At 36.6% G+C, this 22,793-nt stretch overlaps 1 protein-coding gene across 10 annotated transcripts in view; it reads left to right on the forward strand.

Annotated features, from left to right (window-relative positions):
* The window catches only part of LOC123867156 (NUAK family SNF1-like kinase 1), a 47,426-nt gene that overhangs the window by 13,332 nt on the left and 11,301 nt on the right, over window positions 1–22,793 (forward strand). For all 10 annotated transcript variants that reach the window (XM_045909051.1, XM_045909052.1, XM_045909050.1 and 7 more), the window contains exons 3-17: window positions 5,833–6,032; window positions 9,302–9,410; window positions 9,481–9,589; window positions 10,058–10,177; window positions 10,547–10,679; window positions 11,002–11,080; window positions 11,647–11,788; window positions 18,154–18,259; window positions 19,004–19,130; window positions 19,715–19,805; window positions 20,161–20,382; window positions 20,627–20,828; window positions 21,202–21,311; window positions 21,743–21,861; window positions 22,454–22,554. In XM_045909051.1, the coding sequence (XP_045765007.1) occupies window positions 5,833–6,032; window positions 9,302–9,410; window positions 9,481–9,589; window positions 10,058–10,177; window positions 10,547–10,679; window positions 11,002–11,080; window positions 11,647–11,788; window positions 18,154–18,259; window positions 19,004–19,130; window positions 19,715–19,805; window positions 20,161–20,382; window positions 20,627–20,828; window positions 21,202–21,311; window positions 21,743–21,861; window positions 22,454–22,554 (1,970 nt within the window). The remainder of the gene's footprint in view (window positions 1–5,832; window positions 6,033–9,301; window positions 9,411–9,480; window positions 9,590–10,057; window positions 10,178–10,546; window positions 10,680–11,001; window positions 11,081–11,646; window positions 11,789–18,153; window positions 18,260–19,003; window positions 19,131–19,714; window positions 19,806–20,160; window positions 20,383–20,626; window positions 20,829–21,201; window positions 21,312–21,742; window positions 21,862–22,453; window positions 22,555–22,793) is intronic.

The following is a 22,793-nucleotide window of genomic DNA, read 5'->3' on the forward strand; positions in this document are numbered from 1 at the left end:
AGCCACAAGCGTTCGACAGTGTAAAACATCCGGGCACAAGTTTTATTAGCGTTTTTCTTGACGCAAACTATTAACAGGGCTGTCTCCGTCACTTACTCCATACAATCGTAGTTCCCATTTCATTTGAATATTAAGCAACCAAAGTCCATGAAATTTTGCAGACATAGTCTAGAAACTAATATCTGTGTCTGTGGTGTTTTAGATTTTTCTAAAAATATGTAGTTTTAAAATTGCAGGGGCTCAAAGATTTGTATTTTTCTTTTAAAAAAGGCCCAACTTTGTGCTCGTTTTTCTAGACAACGAAGCAATTTAATGAAATTTGGAAAAACCACAGACCTAGAAAATTTAATGAAAATTATGTAGTAAAAAAATTATTGTTATATATTTTATATTGTTATAATTATGTGGGAACTACGAAAACCAGAAATTACACCCAGAAATCTTGAAAATTTCGTGCTGTCTCGATTTCTGCAAGCGGGGTGGTGAAGTGCGGGGGACGACACGTGAAACTGACAGAAACTGACAGTCTAAACACACGGGCCACATTTAGACTGCACCCAACTCCAAACTTGTCGATAGGTCTAACTAAATACACTGGTACATTTCAACTTGCGTTAGACGTATGCGTTACCTACTCAGACGTTGCCTGTAGATAAAAATATGTCTCATGTTTGCTGGCAATAGCGCATGCATCAAACCCTGCAAGTTGCAACTCTCTTACAACCTATTCCTCACGCAATACGCACAGCTTTAATATTATAATTTTTGACAATGTATACTATATGTAATGCCATATCACAGGTCACTCTCTGATTTATTGCTAACAATTTACTTCCAAATGCAAAGAAATCTAAGTGTGTTGAATTCACACTGCCCAATACCAGGACCTTAAATGACATAAATTCATTGATAAATAATCATATGTTGAAAATAAAGGAGAACCCCGTGTTTCTCGGTATAATGTTAGATGCAAAGCTTCTATGGAACACCCACATATCAACACTTGATGGTAAACTCAGCTCTGCTGCTTACACTGTTAGAAAAATTCGACAGGTACTGACGTGGAAACTGCAAAAATTGTATATTTTGCCTATTTTCACTGTATTATGTCTTACGGACTCTTGCTATGAGATAAAGCGGTAGATATTGAGAAAAAAATGTATTACAGAAAAGGACAGGACGTGCAATTTATAATTTAAAACCGCGCGCTGCCATACAATAAAAATATAAGGAAATAAGTACCTTATCTATTATCTTATAGTAGCTTCTAAATATATTTACAACTAGCTAATGCCCGCAGCTTCGCTCGCGTGGATTTAGGTTTTTAAAAATCCCGATCCTTTCATTTCCCAGAACAAAAGTTGCCTCTCCGTAATAGCCCGTCCCCGGGATGCAACTTGTTTCTGTATCACGTAAGAATATTTAAACGGATGATCCTTTTCAAATCCCGAGGGATCACCAGGATTTAGGAATGCAATTTCTTACAGCATCAGGGTTGAGGTCAACGACAAAGTGTTTACTTGGTATAGATACCTTCAATATCAATTAATAATCGACACTTTTTAAATCCCATTAGCTTTAGTAGTCAGGTCCCCTGCAACATCAGGGTTGAGGAGTTGGAATCCAAATTTTTTATTGAACAATGTCGCAAACTTTCTTTATCGATTAAAAAAACTACCCAAAATTACGCAGTTAGGTTACCTGCCAAATTTCATGGTTTTGAGTCAACGGGAAGTACCCTAGAGGTTTTCTTGACACACACGACAGACAGAGAGAGTCTATAAGAGTTCCGTTTTTCATTTTGAGGTACGAAACCCTAGAAAACGTAGGAACGGCATTCCGAACCAGTGGTAAATTTTTCTGACCAGCCAAAAACACTTTGAAGTTTACCTAAAAGTTTACAGGAATAAAAATTTATCATTGTATTCCATTCCATTTCATTCTATTCCATTCTGTTCAAAGATAAATAGATAATAAAAATATTTGTCACCGAAACAATAATTTACGATACATCGACCAATATCAATTTTACTGATGACAATCTGACTATTACCAAAGTGAACGACTACTATAATATCTATTATATACGACTAACATAATATGTATTATAAATTGTGTGCCGTTTGCATTCTCACTAGGTTCTCATTAAGTTTGTTTTATTTGGTTAAACTTTCTGGCATTTATATTGTTATGACGTTTAATTGGCAAACAGTCTGTTTATTGGCTGAAACTCAAAAATTCAGCCAATCACAACAAAGAAAATATTGTAATAATGATTGATGCAGCTTTCTGTAATTGAAAACAAAATATTTGACATTAACTTGAATGTGACAGTGTTTTCCGAATAGGGTTGCCAGAGGCCCCGTATTTTACTGGTTACCCCGTATTTCAGGATACAGAAACCTGTAATTATGAAAATAAAATACGGGGCAAATAAAACTAAATATTTTTAGGGTTCCGTAACTCAAAAGCAAAAAAGAACTCTTATAGGATCACTTCGTTGTCTGTCAGTCTGTCAGTCTGTCAGTCTTTCCGTCTGTCCGTCTGTCCATTTGTCCTTCTATCCGTCTGTCATGTGTTCATGAACAAATATTAGTATTTTCAATTTTCAAGTGAAAGGGTAACAAATAGATAGGCAAATAGATATACTGTCGTATTCGTAATATTAGTATGGATAGGAAGCTTTAAAAATAAAATCTTGCTATGTCTAAACTCGTTTCCCTTTCACTTTAATTTTTTCTGTATTGAACCAAAAACACTTACGCTCACTGCGCTCGCGCTTTTTTATTGTTGTATTTTATCTCACTGTCAAATTGAAAGGCGAAATTCCACTAACCAGGTAATTAGCCCATAAAGTTGAGCGAATGTTTTTTTCCTCATGACAGGATTCAGTTCCGGCCCTAATAAAACCTCTCCCGCAATAGATTCCTGGCTACGGCCATAGTATTGATACTGTGAAGGTGGAATTACAAATTAAATGTAATTTTAAGTTGAAATGAGAAGATTGTATGCATGAAATGTATAACATTTTGCTTTACAACACTAAGAGTTTTTAAAAGCTATTTAAATAAATAAATCTTTTATTTAAAACCACATTGCAAACACAGTTCACCAATCAAGACACGGCAACATACAGAGAAAAAATACAAAACTTACAAATAAACTGAAATATCTAAATAGGCTTTCCATGCATTTCAGAGAGAACCACCGCCTATTTCTTCAAATACTTCAAATTTTCAAATTTCTTCAAATCTAAACCCCGTATTTTTGATGGTGGTAGCCTGTAAATCAAAAAGAGCCAGGTGGCAACCCTACTTCGACCTAGACAGAATGAAAAATTGTTTTCATTACTCGGCATGCCTACTGCCATAGTGTGACAGAAAGTGTGACGGTAGTTGTGACCTCTGATTAGCCGACTCTCTTTCACTATTTGCTAAAATTGATGATTGCAACAACAATTTTTTCTTTTTTGTAATCGAAAACAGAACACGGACGTCAAACAGGTTGACTAATTGCAATCATTTCTGACCGGCTAACATTGTTCCGCTAGTGGCTCAAACTCACTGTCGCAGCAAGAACATGGTAAATTCAGCCAATCACAGCAATTTGAAATTTGGTTATCACAAATGTACCGATCTAGGAACCGAGAATGCACGAACCAGGGCAGATAGAGATAAGAACAATAATATCATACGTAGGAAATCGACGGGGGATCGTTGGCAAGGATAGCCTTAAGGTTCGATTTTTATGGGATAACTTCATTTTGCTCGGATAATTTTTAAATCAAAGGACAAGCATTCCTTTGATTTAGACACTTCCAAAATAAAATTAGATTCGTCTTCCATTTAGCTATGTAATTTTCACTAAAAAGCTAAAAAGTATTTGGTAATAATATTTCTATAAGTACGAAGAAGTTCCAGAATTCCAGCAGTTAGGAAATGCTGATTGAAGAATATATACTGAAATGTTTATAGCAATACGCGAAGACTGTTATTACTACATAAGTAAAAATGATTTTTTATAAGTACATATAACAATAAGTTTTAAAAGAGTTTTTTCCGGTAGGTAGGGCGTTCCGACTTCCGAACTAATGGTAGAGTCGATTGACTATCGAATAGGACTCGTAATTTAATAAAGACAGAATATTATATTCTTAGCACAAGGACAATTTACAAGAGTATAGTTTACAAGAGCTGCAATCAAGCATCTCAGTCAAATTAAACAAAGGTTCAGTTACGGTTCATTTGTAGACCAATCGCTATTCGCAACGAAGGCTTGAGATTTGAAAAAGATTTAGTCAACGCCTGAGGTCGTTTACTTATGCAAAATAAACTTGTTTGAATACGTTATCTTCACAGTTCACTGCATTGTGCTTAGAATTTGACGAGCAAACCTTAGCTTGGAAACTGGTCCTCATCTTAACTACATATTATAAGTTTAAATGTAGCGATAGTATTTGTTTGTACATTTGCCTTATACCTGCCTACTCATATCAATAAACCCGCATGTGCGGTTTGAAAAACCCACGAGTTACGAAATATAATGTCGCAAGAGTAAAGACCTAACGAATAAAGCTTCACTTACGCCAAAACAACATAGTGCTATCTATATTGCGGCATGTCACTGGGTCGCATGTCACCTACACTAAATATAATTTGAAATGTAGCAAAAGTTTAGTCGAGTCAGTACAATGTTGTCTAACAGCCGATAATCAATCTATCTGTAATCTATCGATAAGTTACTTAACAATGTTGTTATTCGTCAAAAGCTGGGTTTTTATTCTAAGGTCGAAAGTCTTTTTGTCAAATAACAGCGTTGCTAAGTAACTTATCGACAAGTTAAAGATAGATTGAGCATTAATTTTGGCCGTAAATGTAAAATAAACTGTCGCAAAATTCCATGTTTCCACTTGTAGTATGCCGAATTGTCGTAAGTTTATTGCTCCGGGCATAACCATCTTGCAGAAATAGAGAGATAGAGTTAATTTTTGATTATTACTGCAATGAACTCTGAAATACATATTCACAATGTACACAAATATCGCGTAGCTGCAACGTGAATATTGATAAATATAAATACGAAAATATAGTTATTTAGATTCTAATACACCTAATACTAATATTATAAAGCGAATGTGTCTGTCTGTCGGTAACGGAAATCCCTTCACCGTTGAATAGCTCCGTAAAGTGAGAGATGCGTGCCCAGAACCAAACCCCGGCCCCGCGACTAAAAGGCCGACGTCTTAACCACTGGGCTATCCTCGTTTTTTATTTATTTTTTATTATTTAAACAATATGAATTATTTAGTCTGACTCGGAGTCTCTACCTATAGCCAAATAAACGAAAATTCAATTGCCCGAGTAAGTAAATATTAGAGGTCCATAACTTTTGTGCTTCAATTTGCACGTTCACATTAACAATCCTATGTAAAATGTTTAATAGTTTGTTTTTCACTTTGCATCTGTGGGTGTTTATTACGCCTTTATTTGATCTGATGATAAAGCGCCATGTTAATGTCTTTATCAGAAGATTTATTTATCAAAGAAATCTTTTGCTTAAGGATTACTTTACTAAGATCTTATTTTCGGTTTTTACTCGATATTAGACTAGATGCGGTTTCTACTAGATTTTACTGGACTAAAGGCTTTATAGTTACCTATTTATATAAAAGTTCTATTACTTTCAATTCAATTAAAATTACTAAAATTTTTAGCACGTAGGTACACAATTTAGCTTATAGGTACCTATTTCTACCATAATTGTCGTATTCATTATTATCAACGTAATTATATTCTATTTATTTACCTACTGTATGTACTTGTGTTGTTTCAGGTTTGATATAGTCAGAAAATTAGGTCAAGGCACATACGGCAAGGTGCAACTCGGAATCAATAAGAAAACTGGACAGGAAGTGGCTATCAAGACGATTAAAAAGTGCAAAATTGAAACCGAGGCAGACCTTATACGTATACGAAGAGAAGTGCAAATTATGTCTTCCGTCAGGCATCCAAATATTGTACATATTTATGAAGGTATTAAGTACTCTATGATTTATTTTAGTTACTAACACACCAGACATCGGCCGAAGTACATACTATAGGTATAGCGCATAACCGAGTAGGTTTTGCGGTAGTGGAGCGGTGCGGTAGGGGTGATAGTTGTCACAAGTTGACGAATCAGTAAGCTACTAAGAAAAATGCATTTTATGGTGGTTTGTAAGATTGCCACATACTTTTACTGTGTTATACCTGGGATTCGGATATTTTAACGATATTTTATCCTCTTAATTCAAAAAAGCTTTCGTAAAGTAATCAGAACGTTGGGATTTACGGGACCAAATTACCGCGACGTAGTTTGAAATTGTTAAAACACCAAGAATCGTAATCGTGAGTAAGCAATTGCATTACTTGAGAGCAGTAAGAATGTGGTGCGTTGTGGAATTATTACTGAACGATATTTATTACCTTATCGTTGTATCAAGAGAGTGTGAGTTTATTTAAATGTACTTTATGACGTTAATCATGAAAACTATTGCAAACCTGTTTAACCGGCGTAATAAAGCAGAAGGTTGAAATTATTTTCACTGTTTGACAAATACACGCAATGGCTTCTAAAACAAGGTTCAGAATACAGATATAGCAGAGAAACGCATGCGGAGATCCACTCCAATGTGTTGTGTGGAATTGTTAGTAGGGCCCCATATCTATGCGGACGACGACACCGACGTTAGCGCGCGTTTTTCCGCGCGGCTGGGACTGCCCAGTCGACTTTCCTTTGTGCATGTGATTACTCTTCTTTTCGCGTCGGGTTCTCAGCTTTGCTTCACGATGTTGTGCGATTTCTCTCTGTTAGAGGTCATACTCTAGGTTCGTTAGAGGCATTAAACGGAGAAGAAAATAGGTTAATTAGGATTCCGTACCTCAAAAAGAAAAACGGAACCCTTATAGGATCACTTCGTTGTCTGTCTGTCTGTCCTTCGTGTCTGTCAAGAAACCTATAGGGTACTTACCGTTGACCTAGAATCATGAAATTTGGCGGGTAGGTAGGTCTTATAGCACAAATACAGGAATAAATCTGAAAACCGCGAATTTGTAGTTACATCATTAAAAAAAAGTGTTTCAATTTTCAAAGTAAGATAACTATACCAAGTGATCATATGGTATCATATGAAATGGCTTTACCTGTACATTCTAAAACAGATTTTTATTTATTTTTATGTATAACAGTTTTTGATTTATCGTGCAAAATGTTGGAAAAATACCCGAGTACGGAACCCTCAGTGCGCGAGTCTGACTCGCACTTGGCCGGTTTTTTATTTTTTAAATTGTGCCACATATCACATGTTAGATATACCCACTAAGTCACATGTGCATTGCAGAAGGGTGTGTTGCCCGCTTCTTTTTTCCGGACGGAGATTATTTCTCGTCTTGGGCTACGTCCGCGGCATCTCTGTCCTGTAATTTTTTAGATGCTACTCGCATTTTTCCTATGTGGCCGAACTACGCCGTAGACAGCGATTGTATGCAATCTTATCCAATCACATCTTTATTTATATGTAGTATAGTATGAAGTGCATATTCTGATACTGCTGCAACAACGTTGCACAGTCAAAGTGGAATTATCCCTCGGATTTGTCGCGTATAAAATGATTGAAGCGGTTTTTTACGAGCTGAATTTTCACTAAATATGCCCCTAGCCTTATATTGCACAATACATGCGGTTCTTTTTTATAGGATGCGTATATAATTATATTCACCTAGCCACGTTCGAATATCGTTTATTTAATGGTAAATGGTAAAGTGCGTGTAAAGTGAAACGCTTATTGCAGTAATTATATGATATTTTTAATTGATTGCTTATATTTTATTTTATGAGAATATAAAACTAGATAAGTGCGAGTCAGACTAGCGCACTAAAGGTTCCGTGCCTTGGAAGGAAACATATAAATAGCCTTTGATCGGCACTGCATAACTAAGTTTCTTTGTAAAAGATTATTTATTCTGATTTATCAAAAACTGTGTTAGTCTAGTTAGAAACATCATTATATTTTCCCATAATACATGCGAAGTTCGTAAGGTTTCCGCTTTTATCATTTTTGCACGGAACCCTAGAAATGGTGAAATCATATGAATTTATGTTTTCATTCCGATCGGCTTGTCAATGACTTCACATGATAAAACGTGAATTAAAACAGCTTAGTAATTAAAAAACTTAAGATTTATGTAAAATTAATAGATAAAATAAAAAGTAGCTGGTAGAAGAACTGTTCTTACGACTTTCGTTTTTATGTATGCATAAACGAGTATATAAAACTCGAGTGTATAAACTCGAGGAGTAACGGATTATCGTAAAATACTAGGCGTAACAACTACGTAGTTATCAATTATCATAATTATTATGGCAGGAAGATAATATATTGTCGTCTAGGGCCAAGTTTATTACTATTAGCCAACTAAACCACACACAATTAAAATATACTGTTCACATAATAATTTGTGTAGGTAAATTTTTGTCTAGCGTTGACGTCATTGTGGCTGATTCTGTTGCACACAATCTGGAAACTAAACTGATAGGTCTAAATCTAGAGCTGTCCTTTTCCATAGAGAACTTTATGAGAGGGATAGCAATAGATTTATATCTGCTATTTTAGTTTAGTTTAGACTTTAGAGATTGTGTACAAGAGTAAGTCACATTGCGTTTATGTCGTTGTTATGTTAGTTATCACTTAATGATGGTTAAGCAACACAAGACGATCTTGGCAGAGCGAACAATGATTTTGGTGTCTGGCACTCCTGTCACTCATGACTGTCCTGCGCCGTTTCACGCCAATCGTATCTTCTAAGAGCTTGCAGTAGAGTATAAGATTTTATATCTCAAATGTTGATAGAATTCAAGCGCCGAAACAGTTTAGCATTAAAGTAAAATTGACCTTAACTGCCCTGTTTTTAAGCATATGTTTATACATACATCTACAGCCAACGCTCCAAGCGAAAAAGTTGTGAAATTAAAATCGATGGTACTGAAATTTCGACTTTAAATTAAGGAATTTTAGATCCATTTAACACTCACGTTATTGTGTTTCCATTCTCTAATTCTATCAACGTTGCACTTGAAAGATGAAAATCTTACACTAAGCACACTGATCTTTGCTTGCTTCGTCCAACCATCGATACCTCAGGAATCCAACAGGTCTTACTTCATTGGCCAACCTAAGTATATTCTTCTTACAGCAACACCTCTCATCCTCTCTACTATACAAATATCTGTCTTGTTGTTTATTAAAAACCTTTTTTATTTTCAGTATTCGAAAACAGTGAAAAAATGATTCTAGTAATGGAGTATTGTTCAGGTGGTGAACTTTACGACTACCTCAGCCAAAAAAAAGTATTAGAAGAAGACGAAGCCAGAAGGTCAGGCATAGCAACCAATGTATAAGGATGTCTCACGTATACCCATGTTTAATGTCTGTCATAATTACAGGTTATTCCGGCAGATTGCAACAGCTGTTTATTATTGTCATATACACAAAATCTGTCATAGAGATTTAAAGTTAGAAAATGTTTTGCTTGACGACACTGGCAGTGCTAAGGTGGGTACATCTATGCTATGTATGTATGTAGAGCCAATTTATAGGTCATTTTTGACAGTCGTATAATATATTGTGTGTTATTTACCTAGTAGAGACAACCTTGTCGTTTAGCTTGGTTAAAAAATATATTATACTGATATTTAAGGTTTATTAAGGTTATAAAACATACAAAACAATAATATTATATTTGTTATGGAAAGACAACTTTGGATATAAAAATATTTCCTAATGTAAGTGTGAGTTACTTAATAACTTAGAAATGACAAAAGTGGACAGTTAAAGTGGCTCTAATGAATTGTAGTAAAATAAATTCAATGGTGAGCATAATGGTAACGCATCGGCGCGGCGGTTCCTCTGGTGCTGCAAATGTTTATGGGCGTAATCACTGGACATCAGATGACCCGCCTGCTCGTCTGCTTGCTATTTTTAATTAAAAGAAAATATTTAATGATAAAAACGTGTTTCCAGATAGCTGATTTTGGACTTTCAAATGTTTTCAAAGAGACGTCATTATTATCCACATTTTGTGGATCACCTCTGTACGCATCACCAGAAATAGTTAAAGGAACGCCGTATATTGGACCCGAGGTAAATGAAGATTCTTATTTTAGTTTTTACTAATATTATAAATGTGGTAGTTTTGATGTTTTTAGTCCATAAAATCAACTTCTCTTTTTGTTTTCTATTTGTTAGTTAGGTCCGCGCGCAAGTATACAATTGACTATACTTTAAATAAATATTCTTAATATCAGTATTCACCCATTTTTAATCAAAATATGTCTGCTATTTTAAACATTTATTGATAGGCTGCTAGCGTTTACAACGTTTTAGAAAAATAATCGCGATTAAAACATCGGTAGCTTACCTACTATGACGACGAAATATACGTTGCGTAAGGTATGCCAATTAAGTATGCTTAACTTAGAGACTAAAGTCAAACAAAATTCCGCTTCACAGGTGGATTGCTGGTCATTAGGTGTCCTGCTATATACTCTAGTCTACGGAGCCATGCCATTCGATGGCTCAAACTTCAAACGTCTGGTTAGGCAGATAAGCAATGGAGATTATTACGAACCTAAAAACCCGTCAAGTATGTATATCGCCATTTCAAACACAATTTTTATAGTCTAGTATCTACTAGCTAATGCGGAAGGCATGCCATGCTTTGCGATGCGACGTACGCACCACATAAGGTGTGCGTTGATGACGCTGTCAGTAATTTTTAGCAAATGTCAACAATAACTTTACTTACAAAATTTCAACTTGATCAGATGTACGATGCATGAATTCATAGGAAACGAACAAACCAACACACAAACTTTTTTTTTTATACTATGAGATAAACAATTCATCTCTATTTAAAATCTTGAAGCAATAACTGTAACAATAAATTGTATTTCATTATTTTGCAGCTGCATCACCACTCATTCGGGACATGTTAACGGTGGATCCATTAAAGAGAGCCGATATTGCATACATTTGTGATAATCCGTAAGTATTTTTTCTCTATTTAAATAATGATAAGTAGACAAAGTAAGTCATATAGAACTACTGAGTATCTTGCCGAATCTTCTTCATTGTTGCCAAATGTTGTTTTCAGTAGATTTTGCTTTTCAAGCCCGTTCACATTAGCGTTTCTACAGCGTAGGCGTTTGTCGAACGCCAGCGTAGCGTAAACGCCGCGTTCGAGTGTGAATGCGGCGCGGAAGTCGCGTTGTGACAGCGTTTGTGCTACGCATTCTTTCGACGAACGTCTACTGGAGAAACTCTAACGCAAAAGGGCTTTTAGTCTTGAGTAGTTAGTTTTTAGAGCCACAGCTTGGCCTGTACATGGTATAAACTACAATTAAAAAAATTTTAACTGCAAAACTATGATAGGTAAACTATTCCATTTGTTCGTCACATATTAGGTATTGAGTGAGTCGAGGCATTAAGAACGGACGAAGAGCTTGCTTGATACTGAAACTCAGATATTTTAAAATCGATTGTTGCATACTTTCAACTTCCCTGGCCCCCATTTTAAGTTATTGCTAGTTAACAATTTTGTTGTTCCGCAGTTGGGTGAACATGGGATGTGAGACGTCGTGCCTGGAGATGGCGGAAGCTTTGGCGGCAGAGACGCCGGTGCGCCTCGACTTGCTGCTGTCGCTAGCGCCCGCGGCGCCATCCAGCTCCAACAGTGTGGTTGTTCCTGCACAGGTAACAACAGTTAACACATATTAAACTAAAACTTCTTCAGGAAATACTTGAGAGTAGCTCCTTTTTCAAGACTTTAAAATACTTCTTTTAAACAATGCTTATCCTAATCGAGGTATTTTAAAGTACCCCGCGGTGCCCTCTAGCTTCAACAGTATTCCTGCATAGGTAATACTCATTGAAAATTTCTTAAGGCGTGACTGGAGAGTAACTCAGAACGTTCACGTTACATTCATCCGTATTTATTAAAATGACCACCAGACAAAACACATAACTTGAGGCCGCTAATCTTTTATCAAGTTGTCTCCAATTACCAAGTGTGTGTGTTATTACTCATTACCATGTAGTAAGTAAAAATAGAGCTTTAAATCTATAAATATATTTTTACTTACAATATGATAATGATAGAAACCTTTTGCCTACTCACTTTCAAAAACCCGATATTGCGCGTACCGTTACACACCGTTACCGTTATATGCACTTTTTGTCTTACATCTTGTCAGTGTTTCAGTAAAATTTTATAAGTATAGTTAAATTTTTTATTCTTTGAATTATGAGCAACCTAGATACAAGGCATACTATATGTATTACGGGCGATGTCCGCAAGGTGTGCTATATTCACCCTGCGTGGGAATAGTCTAGACAGATAGCAGAATCTGAGCAGAATTGAGCCAAAGATAATCTTTATTAGGGGACTAATTTGGAAAATCGTAATTCTGCCTCTATTTAGAGGTTCTTTATTTAGAGGTTTTTATTCTTCACAAAATTTATTTCATACAACATAGTTACTCCATATACTTTTACGATTTAAGTTTTCGCCTCACTAGTCGCTCCCAAAATAACATTACATAAAAAAGAATACCTACTTAAAAAAATGAGTTTGGGATTCAGACCACAGTATACTTCAAACTTATTTTATGGTCAACTCCACGTTCTAATTCTGTTAAGATCTTGGCATTTAACGTACCTCTAGGATTGTGGCAACATATCATTTAAATCTTAAAATGCTTTAAATAATAATTTTGTCGGAAAAGTACAGATTATTATAGGTAAAGATTACGTGTCGTTGAATACATGAGGTACAATTCTCATCATTGACAGGTCAATTTATAAAAAAAGGAAAAGAGACGGTTAGTTAACAGGACTCTCTCCGTCACTTACTCCATACAATCGTAGTTCCCATTTCATTTGAATATTAAGCAACCAAAGTCCATGAAATTTTGCAGACATAGTCTAGAAACTAATATCTGTGTCTGTGGTGTTTTAGATTTTTCTAATAATATGTAGTTTTAAAATTACAGGGGCTCAAAGATTTGTATTTTTCTTTAAAAAAAGGCCCAACTTTGTGCTCGTTTTTCTAGACAATGGAGCAATTTAATGAAATTTGGAAAAACCACAGACCTAGAAAATTTAATGAATATTATGTAGTAAAAAAATTATCGTTATATATTTTATATTGTTATAATTGTGTGGGAACTACGAAAACCAGAAATTACACCCAGAAATCTTGAAAATTTCGTGCTGTCTCGATTTGTGCAAGCGGGGTGGTGAAGTGCGGGGGACGACACGTGAAACTGACAGAAACTGACAGTCTAAACACACGGGCCACATTTAGACTGCACCCAACTCCAAACTTGTCGATAGGTCTAACTAAATACACTGGTACATTTCAACTTGCGTTAGACGTATGCGTTACCTACTCAGACGTTGCCTGTAGATAAAAATATGTCTCATGTTTGCTGGCAATAGCGCATGCATCAAACCCTGCAAGTTGCAACTCTCTTGCAACCTATTCCTCACGCAATACGCACAGCTTTAATATTATAATTTTTGACAATGTATACTATATGTAATGCCATATCACAGGTCACTCTCTGATTTATTGCTAACAATTTACTTCCAAATGCAAAGAAATCTAAGTGTGTTGAATTCACACTGCCCAATACCAGGACCTTAAATGACATAAGTTCATTGATAAATAATCATATGTTGAAAATAAAGGAGAACCCCGTGTTTCTCGGTATAATGTTAGATGGAACACCCACATATCAACACTTGATGGTAAACTCAGCTCTGCTGCTTACACTGTTAGAAAAATTCGACAGGTACTGACGTGGAAACTGCAAAAATTGTATATTTTGCCTATTTTCACTGTATTATGTCTTACGGACTCTTGCTATGAGATAAAGCGGTAGATATTGAGAGAAAAATGTATTACAGAAAAGGACAGGACGTGCAATTTATAATTTAAAACCGCGCGCTGCCATACAATAAAAATATAAGGAAATAAGTACCTTATCTATTATCTTATAGTAGCTTTTAAATATATTTACAACTAGCTAATGCCCACAGCTTCGCTCGCGTGGATTTAGGTTTTTAAAAATCCCGATCCTTTCATTTCCCAGAACAAAAGTTGCCTCTCCGTAATAGCCGGTCCCCGGGATGCAACTTGTTTCTGTATCACGTAAGAATATTTAAACGGATGATCCTTTTCAAATCCCGAGGGATCACCAGGATTTAGGAATGCAATTTCTTACAGCATCAGGGTTGAGGTCAACGACAAAGTGTTTACTTGGTATAGATACCTTCAATATCAATTAATAATCGACACTTTTTAAATCCCATTAGCTTTAGTAGTCAGGTCCCCTGCAACATCAGGATTGAGGAGTTGGAATCCAAATTTTTTATTGAACAATGTCGCAAACTTTCTTTATCGATTAAAAAAACTACCCAAAATTACGCAGTTAGGTTACCTGCCAAATTTCATGGTTTTGAGTCAACGGGTACCCTAGAGGTTTTCTTGACACACACGACAGACAGACAGATAGACAACAAAGTGATCCTATAAGAGTTCCGTTTTTCATTTTGAGGTACGAAACCCTAGAAAACGTAGGAACGGCATTCCGAACCAGTGGTAAATTTTTCTGACCATCCAAAAACACTTTGAAGTTTACCTAAAAGTTTACAGGAATAAAAATTTATCATTGTATTCCATTCCATTTCATTCTATTCCATTCTGTTCAAAGATAAATAGATAATAAAAATATTTGTCACCGAAACAATAATTTACGATACATCAACCAATATCAATTTTACTGATGACAATCTGACTATTACCAAAGTGAACGACTACTATAATATCTATTATATACGACTAACATAATATGTATTATAAATTGTGTGCCGTTTGCATTCTCACTAGGTTCTCATTAAGTTTGTTTTATTTGGTTAAACTTTCTGGCATTTATATTGTTATGACGTTTAATTGGCAAACAGTCTGTTTATTGGCTCAAACTCAAAATTTCAGCCAATCACAATAAAGAAAATATTGTAATAATGATTGATGCAGCTTTCTGTAATTGAAAACAAAATATTTGACATTAACTTGAATGTGACAGTGTTTTCCGAACAGGGTTGCCAGAGGCCCCGTATTTTACTAGTTACCCCGTATTTCAGGATACAGAAACCTGTAATTATGAAAATAAAATACGGGGCAAATAAAACTAAATATTTTTAGGGTTCCGTAACTCAAAAGCAAAAAAGAACTCTTATAGGATCACTCCGTTGTCTGTCAGTCTGTCAGTCTTTCTGTCTGTCCGTCTGTCCATCTGTCCTTCTATCCGTCTTTCATGTGCTCATGAACAAATATTAGTATTTTCAATTTTCAAAGTAAGATAACTACATATATCAAGTGGGTTATCATTTGAAAGGGCTTTACCTGTTCATTCTAAAACAGATTTTTATTTATTTTTATGCATATTTTTTTAATGCATAACAGTTTTTGATTTCTCGAGTAAAATGTCGGAAAAAATACCCGAATACGGAACCCTCGGTGCGTGGGTCTGACTCGCACTTGGCCGGTTTTTTACAAATTCAGCAGCAGCTGGCTGGCGAAATCAAACACTGACGTTATGTCCAGTAGAAAGAATATTTTCCTTTTGCGGCAATGCGTAGCCGAAACCCACTCGATATTGATCATGGTCGTAGCCAAGGCAGCGGGGCTTGGTTTGAGGATGTAAGCCTTTTTTATACAAGTTAGCCCGTGACTTTAATCTTTTCTAGTGGTAAGTGATGATGCAGTCTAATTTCTTGGCCGTTAGGGCCATAGTAACCATATAACTAGCCATGACCGAAGCCTCCCATCAGACCAGAAATTTAGAAATGGCGACTGCGCCTGGGAAGCCGTCAAAAACCTAAGCCTAAAATAATACTTACACTATTTCTTGCATTTGCTTACCAATTTTTTTTGGAAATATATCAAACATTTCGCGCTCACTTCACTCGCGCTTTGAATTTGTATTACTTGGTGTAAACCCCGCAATTTCGTTTGCATGAATTTAGATTTTTAAAAATTCCGTGGGGGATTTTCCGGGCTAAAAAGCCGCCTAAAAAAAAATGTCTGGGATGCAAGTTACCTCTGAATAGTAAGTACCAAAATTTTGGTAAAGAAGATGGGCCGTGAAAGGGTAACAAATAGATAGGCAAATAGATATACTGTCGTATTCGTAATATTAGTATGGATAGGAAGCTTTAAAAATATAATCTTGCTATGGCTAAACTCGTTTCCCTTTCACTTTAATTTTTTCTGTATTGAACCAAAAACACTTACGCTCACTGCGCTCGCGATTTTTTATTGTTGTATTTTATCTCACTGTCAAATTGAAAGGCGAAATTCCACTAACCAGGTAATTAGCCCATAAAGTTGAGCGAATGTTTTTTTCCTCATGACAGGATTCAGTTCCGGCCCTGATAAAACCTCTCCCGCAATCGATTCCTGGCTACGGCCATAGTATTGATACTGTGAAGGTGGAATTACAAATTAAATGTAATTTTAAGTTAAAATGAAAAGATTGTATGCATGAAATGTATAACATTTTGCTTTACAAAACTTAAGAGTTTTTAAAAGCTATTTAAATAAATAAATCTTTTATTTAAAACCACATTGCAAACACAGTTCACCAATCAAGACACGGCAACATACGGAGAAAAAATACAAAACTTACAAATAAACTGAAATATCTAAATAGGCTTTCCATGCATTTCAGAGAGAACTACCGCCTATTTCTTTAAATACTTCAAATTTTCAAATTTCTTCAAATCTAAACCCCGTATTTTTGATGGTGGTAGCCTGTAAATCAAAAAGAGGCAGGTGGCAACCCTACTACTTCCTAGACAGAATTTAAAAATTGTTTTCATTACTCGGTATGCCTACTGCCATAGTGTGACAGAAAGTGTGACGGTAGTTGTGACCTCTGATTGGCCGACTCTCTTTCACTATTTGCTAAAATTGATGATTGCAACAACAATTTTTTCTTTTTTGTAATTGAAAACAGAACACGGACGTCAAACAGGTTGACTAATTGCAATCATTTCTGACCGGCTAACATTGCTCCGCTAGTGGCTCAAACTCACTGTCGCAGCAAGAACATGGTAAATTCAGCCAATCACAGCAATTTCAATTAGTTATCACAAATGTACCGATCTAGGAACCGAGAATGCACGAACCAGGGCAGATAGAGATAAGAACAATAATATCATACGTAGGAAATCGACGGGGGATCGTTGACAACGATAGCCTTAATCTATTCCTACACTTAAAAGACACATCATGAAGTGTAATGAATTGTTCAAATTATTTGAAAAATAACTAATTAGTCTGTTTTGCATAGCAAATTGTCATTCATTCATTTTGTAAGTAGAACCTATTATGAGTGTTATTATAAGCCGGGGCTTATAATAACACTCGGCGTGTCTGTCGTGTTTTAGATTTTTCTAAAAATATGTAGTTTTAAAATCACAGGGGCTCAAAGATTTGTAGGTAAATTTTTAAGACCATGTAACTTTAAAACCGAATATTTTAACAGAAATCTGGAAAACCACAGACATAGATATTAGTTTCTAGAATATGTCTTGGAAAAATTTCATGGACTTTGGTTGCTTAATATTCAAAAGAAATTGGAACTAAGTTTGTATGAAGCGAGTGACGGATAGACCCCTCTTAAGTTTCAGTAACAATTATGAAAGACTTAAGACAGATTTATGCCAGCAATACAATACTGTCCCATTTTAACAGTGTCTTAAGTCTGAGCAAAGTCAAAGTGCGCTCTATAGATCTCAACCGTAGCTTCCACTACATTTTACGATGTGTATTATCGGTGTTCGAGGGTGTGTGCAAAGCGTTTACTACCCATCTCAAATCTCAATAAAGTTAAAAGCTTTGCTTAATGTGTAGCACGTGCTTTATTGACATTTTCGTAGGTACATATGTCTTCTATATAATCTAATAATTTATCTAAAATAGTTATTTCCACCAATAAATAACTGCCTACAGAAGTTGCAATTATTATGGTTCAACTTTATTTTTGTAGACCGACCTTGGTCCAGAAGAGAGCTGTACAGATCTTACGAGTTCCACTTCAATGGCCGTGGAACCGAGCAACTCCGCCGAGAAGAGGATTCTTGAACTTGTTGCGGGTATGAATTACAATATAGTTTTATTCCATCAATTGGCCTATTCTAAGCCCACTAATATGTATAAAATACATAAAATTTTCGGAAAATATTTTCTCTCAAATGTGTACCCTTAGTACGAGTTTGGACATGTTGACAATGTCTATTCATTTCGAGTATTGAAATTAAACGTTAAAGTTAAATGATCCCCTAAGTATGGTTGCTGGGCTATGGTTAACACGTACTCGATTCCGAACCCGTACCAATCCCTACCGTACGGAGAAATAGCTATTCAAAGCTATTGGCAGCGATTTTATTAAATATGGCGACTGAATGACCATTATCAACGCGATCAATTTTTATTATACTTCTGTAGGTTTTAACAAAGCCTCGCAACCAAACTTAGGGGATTATCAAGCAACTGGTATGAGCTGGCGCCCACATTAAATGTAAATTATGTAATAATCATTTATTCGGAATACCTATTTTTGTTTTACAAAGTTTCCACCTCAGGTGGAGGCTGTAGATGAAATATAAGTATGGATAAACACAAACCATAAAAAAAACTGATTTTAAATCCATTACTCTTACGTTTTCACCCTTTTGACGTCGTTGAGATGTGCAATTTGTACTAGGCCTAGGATGTCTAGCCAGCGATTTAACTTCAGAGACAATTTTTCTGTATCCATTTTCATACTAACCTAACTCTTTTAGACTTTACTTACAGATAAAAACTAAGTTTATAAATTGGTCATTCTATTTTTGTAGAGGGTGGAGAGGACGCAATTAAGCCATCACCAACGCGTACACTGGTGGCCGCGGCAGACAACAAACGCAAGTATGATGCCGCCATGTCTGCTAGCGGGCTGCTCAGGAAGAAAGAGCGAGTTGCCAGGTTAGTTCATGAATTGAAATAGATGTCCTAATAAAATAGCAGTAACCAAGTTAAAATACCCGTGGACGGACCTACAGACAGACAGACAGACGGTCACTATAAGGTGTCCTTGTGGACTATGGAACCCTTAAAAGCAGTTGAGACATTGGCTTCCTACTTGGAAAATCCACGGCCCCATCCCGGGTTCATAACTTTTCGTTGTTATGTGCGTTTCGAAGGAAGCGATATGCTGAAATGATTGAACAATATTACCCTTGTTGGTATTATCAGCCACAAGAAAACGGTTAAATGAAATCATCCTTGGTTTTTAATTCTCAGATTTTGTTTTTATTAGATTTTGCTAATGTTGTTTCCGACTTTATTGCAAACTCAAAACCAGAAAAACTTAGCGTTGCCAGTTTTTGTGAAGCAAACTACGCTTGATTCGCTGCGTCATATAAGTAGCAAATATTATGGTTTTAATGCCCATTGTGGTTATGAGTTATTGCCGATTAGAATTACGGTTTAAACATAGGCGCATAAAGACCAAATCACCTTGAAGTTACGAAAAATTATAGAATTCGCTAAAATTTAATTTCTTTTAGTTGTGCCAGCGTAGCACCTTTATCGCCCGCCTTGCCGGAGGAAGACGCGAGGCAAGCGTCGCCGCCGCCGGAACAAGAACCAGAAGACTCGGTAAGTTATTGTTAACGTGTACATTGCTATCACTTTAATAAGTCGCATCGGCAAAAATCGCACCCTAATGCTAAATAAAACCGAATGTACACCAAAGAAATACATACCTTATTGCTTGACGTTAAGGACGCGCGCTGTGATTGGCTGAGATATTTTCGCGCCATTTGAAAGAAAAAATTCTGCACAGGTACATCAGTGTGACTTATGTATATGCAGTCCTCGATGATTACGTTGAATTAATGAACCTTAGTTTCTGAATAGTGTTTCATTACTTACCGCCAGATAAGATTGCAGTCAAGGGCTTTCTTGTAATGGAATTTAAAAAAATATAATTGTAAATAAATACGTGTTATAGTTACAGTTAACGCAGCCTACTCTAAGGTCGTCAGCAACTATGACGATATCCCCCGCGCCGACCATGCCGCCCGAGCCGGCGAGCGAGCCGCCCGCGGACATGAGCTCCGACGTGCCAAAGGAAGAGGAACCAAAGGACAAGCCTAAACCAAAACTCGTCATCAGGAAGAAATCATCGCCGCCTAAAGCTGACGAAAGGACGGAGAAATTGGAGGAGCCAAAGGTACTAAGTGTCTATACTTCTTAAAAAGCACAAGTCTATTATAAAGACATATATGTATAGACAGAACGCAGAACCACTTCTCCTCTGTGGCAGAACGGTCCAGCAAATGTAAGCGTAATTCGCGTTATTTCGATAAATTCGAAAAGACAGATAGATATAATGTCAAAATTTACAGTTACAGTGCGCACACGGATACGAATATCCGTTACAACCCTAGTTACAAGATCTTTCTTTTTACAACTAGGCCGAAGAACCCAAACCGCTATCGGTGTCGTCGACCGCGGACAAGATGACCTCGCTGTCGCTGGCCCAGCCCGCGCCCGCCTCGCCCGCCAAGCCCAAGAAACTGTCTATCGGCGGCCACGTGGGCAGCTTCAAGGAGCAGTTCGAACGCCGCGCCTCTCTCACTGCGGCCCCTGAAATCAAGCGCAATATTACTAAGCCAGGTTAGTTTAGACTCCTGCAACATATTGTCAGAAAGATCATCACCAGAATCTCGTGCCGCGGAGAGCACGAAATTTCAGCGGTTAAAAATATCCCGCTGTCTGTAAAAAGAGTTTAAATTCACATGGGACAAATTAAGTTGAATGATCCCACTTTTTAAACTTATTTATTCAATTATTCAACAAATAACTTAAATTCAGTAGAACAAATCTGAAACCAATTACTTGACCTACCTAAGTCGGCCTACGATGTGCGACCTTGGCGTGTGTGTTCACTAATCAAAAGCTAGCAACAGCAATGGATTCTAAAGCTACAGAAGAGTGATCCTTTCTATACCAATATCAGGATCCAGCACTAGGTTATTTTTGTTTGCAGTGTCCAAGATTGCGAAGCCAAAGGCACAGAGTGAGGATCGTGAGTTGACGCTGAAGTCTCCGGACAATACCACTGTGCGGCTGCAGCAGATTGGCATTGAACCTGCACCGGTAAGTATAAGAACCCCAATTTTCTCGGTGATGCCTTTTTGACCGATTAAAATAAAGTATAATGCGTCCAAACTGAGAATAGGAATTAATGAAATATCATAAAATATTGCGTTGTTAGAGCTGCGTCCACTCCAATAAAATACGATGTTTGATGAATGCTGCATGTAATGTTGCAATGCAATACTGGGTGCAAATTTTTTAGTTTAAGAGGATGGGCTTTGAAAATCCCGTGAGAACACTGATTTTTCGGGATAAAAGTAGCCTATCTCTGTTTCCGGAATGCAAGCTATCTCTATACAATATTTTATCAAAATCGGTTCAACTAAAACGCAAGACATATCCTTTTGAATTTAAAGTACTAAGTGTGGATTGGTGTTCTGTGGACGCGGCTAAAACAATAAGCTTTTTAAAAATCATGTTTATTGTATAAGCAATCGCCCCAAACACCAATGGAGGAGATGAATCGTGGTGGAGTGAAAAAGACAGAGAGTGAGCCCGCGCACAGCGGCCCGCCGCTCGACCCGGCCGTCGTGCTGCAAGACGCGAGAAGGTGAGTTTATACAGCCAGCCACTCACAGCACGCAGTTTGAAAAGTCCAAAATAAAATCTGCCCACATACTCCGATAGACCTAAATTGCCGTTTACGAGCACCCCATCCCTTGGCAAAAAAGTATTTGGGTGTAATCTTTGGTAGGAAAATTAGCTTCATCGCGAACATTCGCAAAGCCGGTAATAAGGCAGCGTATGCGTTAAGTCGACTTTATCCTACGACTTGTTCCAAAAGCAAAATGTCTCCGACCTAAAAGTCACATTATACACATAAGACGTGTATTCGCCCTTAAAGGTCATATAGTCGGAAGTCTTTTCCTCGGAAGTCCTCAAGGGCCACTCAGATTTTGATGATTTGTTTTAAACCTTTTTTCAATATCATTTAAATTCAGAAACCATCTGAAGTGGAGACATAATTAGTAGTATCTAATTACATCTATGTATGTTCTCTATATGAGATATCCGGTAAAACGTTGCGATCCCGTTCAAAAACTCTGTCGCCCATCCCCCTATTTTTACTTTCAGCTTTCATTAGACAGGTTCACGTCATTGTGATTTCAATGGTATATCAAATGAAAATGAATGTTTAACAGGAGTCTACAGAACTCTATGGCAAAACTAGCAGAGGAACGTGCGGGCGAAGACAGCCGCCGCCGCGCTGCCAGGGATATCATTTCCACGGCCATACGAACAGGTATCAAACGAGACCTACACTACAGATTCTTAAAACTGGCAAATCTTAACAATTGACAATGTTTGACCGCCTCAAATTAAAAACTTTCCTATCGGCGCTGTGAATCTTCTAGTTTGGAATATTTTGTTTTTTTAATTAAATAGAGATTTTAATAGAGAGTATATAGAAGTTGTATAGTTCTTGCAATTCACGAAGGCGAGTGGCTTATGCTTGTGTTAAAGTCTTCTCGGTATTAGTAA

The sequence above is a fragment of the Maniola jurtina genome, chromosome 7, assembly GCF_905333055.1.
Source record: "Maniola jurtina chromosome 7, ilManJurt1.1, whole genome shotgun sequence".
NCBI lineage: Eukaryota > Metazoa > Arthropoda > Insecta > Lepidoptera > Nymphalidae > Maniola > Maniola jurtina.